Source organism: Nematolebias whitei, chromosome 1, assembly GCF_014905685.2.
Source record: "Nematolebias whitei isolate Nwh7 chromosome 1, NemWhi1, whole genome shotgun sequence".
NCBI lineage: Eukaryota > Metazoa > Chordata > Actinopteri > Cyprinodontiformes > Rivulidae > Nematolebias > Nematolebias whitei.
Window position 1 is genome coordinate 35,158,832 of NC_056498.1, and position 7,558 is coordinate 35,166,389.

At 40.7% G+C, this 7,558-nt stretch overlaps 1 protein-coding gene across 1 annotated transcript in view; it reads right to left on the bottom strand.

The window, feature by feature from the left end:
- Positions 1–293: 293 nt before the first annotated feature.
- si:dkey-183c6.7 (urea transporter 2) overlaps positions 294–7,558 on the bottom strand; it is a 21,178-nt gene continuing 13,913 nt past the window's right edge. Inside the window, exons 6-7 of the mRNA XM_037676073.1 lie at positions 1,146–1,231; positions 294–451 (exon numbers count right to left, since the gene is read on the bottom strand). Of these exons, the coding sequence (XP_037532001.1) occupies positions 294–451; positions 1,146–1,231 (244 nt within the window). The remainder of the gene's footprint in view (positions 452–1,145; positions 1,232–7,558) is intronic.

Genomic DNA, 7,558 nt, shown 5'->3' on the forward strand with positions numbered 1-7,558 from the left:
ACACACACACACACACACACACACACACACACACACACACACACAGAAGGGCTGTCAGGGTTAAGAGACTTATGGAATCAAGTGGGAACCCAGCCCAGACAGGAACAATGAAAAACCTTACAGAAGCCTGTATGTGTGGCTTCTCTCTACATCCCTGTCCATGTTTCTACGAGACGAGATCACGCCGTCGCCGCCTAACTTTATATAAACTCCAGTCCTTGTTTGGTTCTGATCAATGCCAGTGTAGAGCAGGCTTGTCTCTCCCCCCCTCCAAGTGTCCATGCCACAAACTGTCACGCCACTGAAGAGAGTTGAGCGAGGACGACAGGCTCCTCGTTGAGGTCACCAAACAGCGTGGACGGGGAGGGAGACGTGTTCTGAGGCGAGGGAGCCCTGAATGGACCATTCAGGATCATTAGCTGCACCGAGCCGGGAGAGGAGAGGGAAGAACCTGGTTAGCACAAAAGGGGATGCAGCCTGAAATGGATGCAGATGAGGGTTAAACTTTGAAGGGGTTCCCAACAATGTTCCTTGAGGAACACCATCCTGCATGTTTTAGTGATTTCTCTGCTCTGACGCACCTGATTTTAATTAATGGGTGATTAACAGGCTTCTGCAGAACATGAGGAAGTAATTAAATCACTGAATCAGGTGGGTTGAAGGAGGGAAACAACTAAAATATGCAGGATGGTGTTCCTCAAGGATCAGGGTTGGGAACCACTGGTTTAAAGCATCCAAATTCAAAGCTTTGCCACTTCCTAATAGATGTGCACATCATATGCATTTACCACACAAAAACGAGGGTGGAAAGAAAAGCACCCGAACCAGCTTTCATTCACGTAGTCATGCTACTCGTTCAACGTGCACGCGGAGACATCCTGAACACGTGTGAACGCACAGAGGCACGCACCCGCCGTCCCGTGGCGAGCTGGTCTGCGCTGCGCAACGTGGGCAGCGAGCTGGCTGCAGATGAACACAACGCAGCCCAGCGGCTCGTCTGTCCGATGAAAAACGAGCAGGCTGGGCTCCAGTCAGCACACTGTGCCCCCCACCCCACCCCCCCGCTTAATGTTTCCACCTCCTCCTGCTCTCGCCGTGTTTGCCCTTTTCTCACAATGTCGCCTTTCCTCTCGCTTATTTATTACGCTCCTTTCTTTCTTCTCCTTTCTGCTCCTGTCGCTTTGCTCTCAGCTTGTCGCCCCAGTTCTGGGATCTTTCACAAGACCTGACACTGCCCAGGACATTAATTATACGCTCACGTAGAAAAGGATTTATTAGTGGAGCAGTAAATTATTCCATAACTTTTTATTAGAAGCTTAATGTTACACCGCCAATTTAAAAGCTTTATGGATACAGCTTCTAAAAGTTTATATATATTTATATATAAATAAATCCAAACTGCTTACGAGTCAGAACAAGGAACTTTATGGCTTAAATTGATATGAGTTATTGAGCTTTTCTGAAGTGGGGTTCTGTGGAAAGGTTACAAACGGTTATCATCTTACCTGTTGCAGATAACTCTTTGAACGGGCTCAGTTTGGAGAAATAGTTTGATTTCGACAGGATTGATGAGCTAATGGCTAGTCTGAGCAGGCTAAGACCATAGAGGCTTGCTGCTATCTTAAAACTCCCATCTCAATTTGTTTTAGCGTTTCACATAAACAGTGCTACAACTTTTACATTACTGTTAACTTTACATTACACCATTGTTTAGATAAAATGCTGTGGTGATCTGAAGACACAAACAGTGGCAGTACTTACTGCAGGAATATTATGTGATTTCTAACTAAATGTATAATGCAAAACTAAACAGCTATTACAATTTTGAGATTGGTGCTATACAAGGACAACATTCAATTTTAGTCTGAACGAGCTGTCAGCTCATCGGTTTCGGCAGAAATAAACTTAGTTCAACAAACTGTGGTTGTTCAAGGAGCTATCTACAACAGGTAAGATCAGTGGCGTAGTCTATGCGATACGTGGGCATACGGAGTATACCCACTAGAAGAGATAGGGAATTTCAGTATACCCACTTAAAAGTGCCCAATGATACGAGCCCATGTCACGTATCATTGGCAAAGATACGTGACATGGGCTTGTGTCATTGTTAACACATTTGGAACATTTTATAGATACATTGAGTTGTTTTTTTTTTATAATTAATACTTCTGTACTTACTACGTAATACTTGAACATTTTGCTTTGATACCGTTTTATAAACTCTATAACATGATTTTAATACAAAGTCAACTGTTGTGTTCATTTATTCAAATAAAAGCATCAGAGAAATTTGGAAATGTTCAATAGGCTTAAAAATCTAAATGAATTAACATTACATTGTACTAGCCGGTGTACTTTGGTTTCTAAGCACAGTATACCCACTGCAAAAATGTAGACTACACCACTGGGTAAGATGTTAATTGTTCATAACTATTTTCCCAGAACTCCACTTCAAAACATCCGAACTACTTACGACTGTTATTTAAAGACACATTAACCATCAATGTAAGAAATAATGCAGCCTTTCCTAGCACTAGGTTTCTGATCCTAAAAGCGATGCTCACACGCGAGCTCAAACCCCCTCCGTGCTCTTTGTAAACAGAGTAACGGCTCTGAACGTGTGGCTTCATCTTTCACACGTTTAATCAGCGTTCGGTCTGGGAAAAAAGATGGGAAAAAAGAACTTTGCATCTGTGCTGAAACAAAGGCCCCCATCAACAGCCAGCCTCGCATCTTTTTTGGTATGCACCAAACAAACAATTAGCTTTGTTGCAGTGTAATTGACTGGCAGGACCGGCTGCCATTTACATTCGCCCGCTGTTGCCACCCTGCCATTCGGCGGGCCCGGATGAAAAGGAATAGGGCCATACGAGGGTGCGAGGTTGGTCACATCTCTCTACTTGGAAGCCCCCCCCCCCATGGTGGCAAACTTCCAAGCCGGAGCATTTCTTTTTTTTTTTTTATGCACGTCTGTGAAGGAAGGAGGGGAGGGTGAATTGAGGACGAGACTATGGATTTAATTATGCATGCGTGTTTTCTCATTCATTGTAGTGGTGGGAAGGGAAGACTGAGAGGAGTGAGGTGGGGGTGTACAGTGGGACGGTTTGGGGGGGGGCAGACCAATGACATTCCGTCGTCGTAGTCCTCCTCCTACACACAAACACTCATACAAGCGCACAAGGAGCAGTCTGGGAGCGAGTCGCTATAGGCTAATGAGGTGACACTCACCGTCTGGAGACTAGCCAAAACAGTCCATTAACTCCTAGCCAGTAGTTAAGAGGAGAGGAAGGAGAAAGGTGGTGGTGGGGGGGAATGGGTGAGGTGGGCGGCTAGCTTGATTGTGGGCGGAGCTTGTAAGGGGGTGAGAAGAAAAAAGGGGAATCCGAAGTCTTTTAGGATGTGAAAGTGGGGGGTATTCCTGCAGTTTTGTAGTTGTGAATGAACCAGTGGGGGGGCTGGTAGAAGGAGGGAGGGGGGCGCCACGCACGAGCGTTCCCTGTTGGCGATTACGCTCTGTGGAGGAAACCTCGTGCGTGTGTATGAGACGGAGCAAAAGGTGGTGGGTAGCAGCGAACGAGGGATGGATCCAGCACCCCCACCCCCGTCAGCGAGACAGACCTTTGACAGAGGAGCTCTGTGATTCGCCTCTTTCATCTTCAGAACCCCTCCTTATCCAGTCGGATAATTATGAGACAAATGCTCCGGACCCCCGCTGCTTGAGTGGCAATGGGCATTGGAGGCCAGAAACAGAGACGGGAAGGGGGGGCGGGGGGTAAACCTGCACTTCTCAACTGGTCCGGAGGGAGGAGGGACAGAAGGAATGAGGGACCATAGTGGTGGTGGGGGGGTTTGAGGGGTCTGGGAATTTCCCCCACTCTCCCGAGAGACATGTTGGGTCACGGATCATAGTTCAAGGACAGACTCAGAAACTAACGAGGGTTTTCTGACTTTGGCTGCAAACTTTCATGCACACGTTTCCATCTAATAGAATTATTTTTCTAACATATTGTACAAAGAACAAGTTAAAGCACTGCTAATTTATTTACATTCAACATGGAAGCCTCCAGACATTTTTGGAAACGTTAAAAAATGGGCTTGATTGGTAGTTCTGGGGTTTGGAAGGTCTTCAAAGGTTTTCATTTGGACTTTGGTTACTTTGAACAATAATTTTCTGCCCAGTACTTCTTGCCCGACCACCATTTGGTCAAAAAATTTTAAAATAGTGGACACGTGTAGGACAATAAAGATGCGTTAAGATTAAAAAAATAAAACTATTTAGAGCTAATCAACAGCTCCTGGAAGTTGTCTTTTTAAGATATGTAGGGAAATAAAAAAAGAAGAGTGAAAGATGAATCATCCTGTGGGCCAAATTTTTAGTTAACAGCTCTTTGTGAATCACTTTGTTGGTGCTAAAAATACTGTCATACATGTCAGACGATGTTAAATTTGATATAAAACTAAATCAAAGCTAATTGTGTCTGAGACAGGCAGCTATCAAATTTATTTGCTTTCAAGTTGCTAGCTAGTAGCTAGCTGGAGTAGCCTACTGTGCTGGTTAATAACTGGGTAGCTAGCTAGTAGCTTTGCTGATAAACTGTTTTCTTCGGCCGTTTTCATAGAATCAACTTAAGAAAGTGAAAAATATTTTATTTCTATCAGGCAACTCTATATTGATTTTTTTTTAGCTTTCAATTTATTAGCTAGTAGCTAGCTGAAATACTTTGCTAGCTAATAGCCAAAAAACTAGCTAGTATCTTAGCTTTCAGATTGTTTATTCTTTGTGAAAAATGTCAACAAAACAAATAATCAGCTCATAATCATCTAAAGAAAGTGGAAAAGATTTTATTTTCATGACAGACTGTTATACAATCGGCTTTTAGCTTTAAGTTACTAGCAAGACGGAGAATGTCAATTAGCACGTCATAAATTAAACTCAAAGCAGTCCGCTCCTCAGATAAATAGTGTTAAATTGTTATTTTTATAAATGTTTTTGTTAACATATATATGAATGTTTCTGTTCAGTACCCTGAGATGACTTCTGTTGTGACTTGGCGCTAAATAAATAAACTGAATTGAACAAAGACGGAGTTTATTTCATTTTTTAGCAGTTACTAGCTCACTAGAGTTTTTAGCGAGCTAGCTGATAGCTAAATTTTCCTGTTGTTTAACTTTTTTGCATTTTTCATAAATTCAACAAGTAAAAAAAAGGAACACATTGTGTTTTTGTGCCAAGCTGTTTGTCTAAAGTTACTAGCTACCAAGTAGCTAGGTAGCTAAGTTGTCTATAATTTACCAACACAAGTTTAAGACATTTGTAATTTTTAAACGATTCACTGATCAGAATGAAAAAGCTTGTGAAACAAAACAAATAAAAATAAAATGTTCCTCTGAAAGTGTTTCGGTGCTGCATAAAAAAGGAAATGAGTCCAAACATAACCAAAGTAAACAAAAAATTACTTTCAAAGTCCTTCAGAAAGCTTGGAAAAAATTTAAATTGAGAATAATTTCAATGACGACGTAATTTCTGGAACTTTTTTCAGATGTTTCACTTGCAGCTGCCAGTTGGTCTGAGCACCAAATCATGCAGTTTTAGTGTATTTGATGGTGCTCTGGTCTGCTCTGATAAGAATAAAAAACAGTTAGCAATGGAAACGCTAACCTCCATGTTTATCTCACACCAACCACCAGCCCTGATAGCCTGAAGCAAAGCATGCATGCAAAATGATACTGTGGTTAATTTGAAGTAACTGAATCTACAAACTGATCTGTAAAACTATTTTGAATTCTAAAAAAAGTGAATAACTACTGCAATGTTCAGTCAGGTCATCTGGATGGTTTTTTTTTTCTGAGATGTTTCGACTTTCATCCCAAGGACTTCTTCAGTCCGAGGAGCCACAAACAAACTGGAGTCCCACAAGCAGCACACTCCCATAGTGGAAATAAAACAAAACAAACAGTTTGCTGGTAATAAGATGGTTTCTGGAAAATGCTTCTGGAATTAAAAAAAAATCCACTATTGGATTGTGGTACTTGCGGGACTCCAGTTTGTTTGTGGCTCCTTGGACTGATGAAGTCCTTTGGATGAAAGAAGAAATATCTCAGCAAAAAAAAAAAAAAAAAGAAGGAACCATCCAGATAACTTGACTGAACATTGTTGGATGTGTACCTGGATCATTGAGCATGAACTTTGGTGCTCCACAGCTAATTTAATAAAGTATCGTAAATATACTTTAAAGTGAAGAACATGTTCGATAGAAATATCCAAAACTTCTGCAACTATCCTTTACTTATATATAACTTTACTTAAAAGGATTTTACACTTTACACAACAATGACAATATATGTGATGTGACTGAGTACAAGATGAAACATAAATTGAACATGTAACATTTGTAAGGTGGATCATTTTACTACTTTTAACGTTACTGCTGTTCTTTTGAAGTTCAAGTTCAAATAACGTTAAATCATTTAAATGGATACTTTTACTTCATGTTCTGCATGCTTTAAAACTCTTAACAATATATTTTCAGGACACAATAATGATTTTCAACATATATCTGCAACCATTACTACAGATAACTGTGAAATGTACTCATGCCAACTGAATCTCTTTTCTGTCCGTTTGGTAAAATATATATATTTAGACGGTAATAAAGTTTTAAGTTTGAGAATTTATTTAAAGCAAATAAATACGCACTCACCTTTTTAAAACCGTAAGGTGCTTTCTGTTTAACTTTCTTCTCCTGCACATTCTCGATCGTTTGCCGTGGATGAACTTTGCTCTCAGATTTAGATGTAAGCATATTTGGATGAAGTGAAAGCGTTAAAATAAAATAAAAAAAAATCTTTGTAAACATCTGGGTGGAAGCAGCATCCAGAGCACATTTCTTGTGAACGCTGAGGAGAGGTGGTGTGCGTCTTATCTGCAGGGAGACTTGATTATTCTGACATAAATTTGATCTTGTGAACATGTGACCTGCGTAGCGTGTCTGCACCTTCCACTGAGCTCTCTGTGATTACAGTACTCCAGCTGAGAAGAAAAATGGTTTAATTAAGGATCAGACATAATTAAAACCAGTTTGTATAAACTTTAAAAAAAACACTGGTGTTAAAAAAACAACCTTTAAACAGAGTAGGCTTCAGATTTCAACTTTCTGAAACATACAACGGAGCATTAAGCCTACACAGTCATTTCCCCTCGAAATCACACCATGCATGTAACTAAAACTAGGCCTGTCACGATAACAACTTTTGCTGGGTGATTAATTTTCTCAGAAATTATTGCGATAAACGCTAATATTGTCAAATTTAAGTAGAAATTTTGGTTAATTTGTTTTGTGTGTAGTACCTTTTTTCAACCACTGGATGTCAGTATAAGACTGCCTGAACTGAAGGATGGATAGTGAGGGAGTGAGCAGCATGTCTCTTTAGTAAAAATGGGAGGGAGGCCCCTTGACGTGACATGGGTTGTCTGTCCTTCATTTTTTTCAGTTCTCCAAACGGTGGACACCCGGTGTGGTTTGAGCTCTTTAGCATAGCATTTTTCATACAAAGCTTT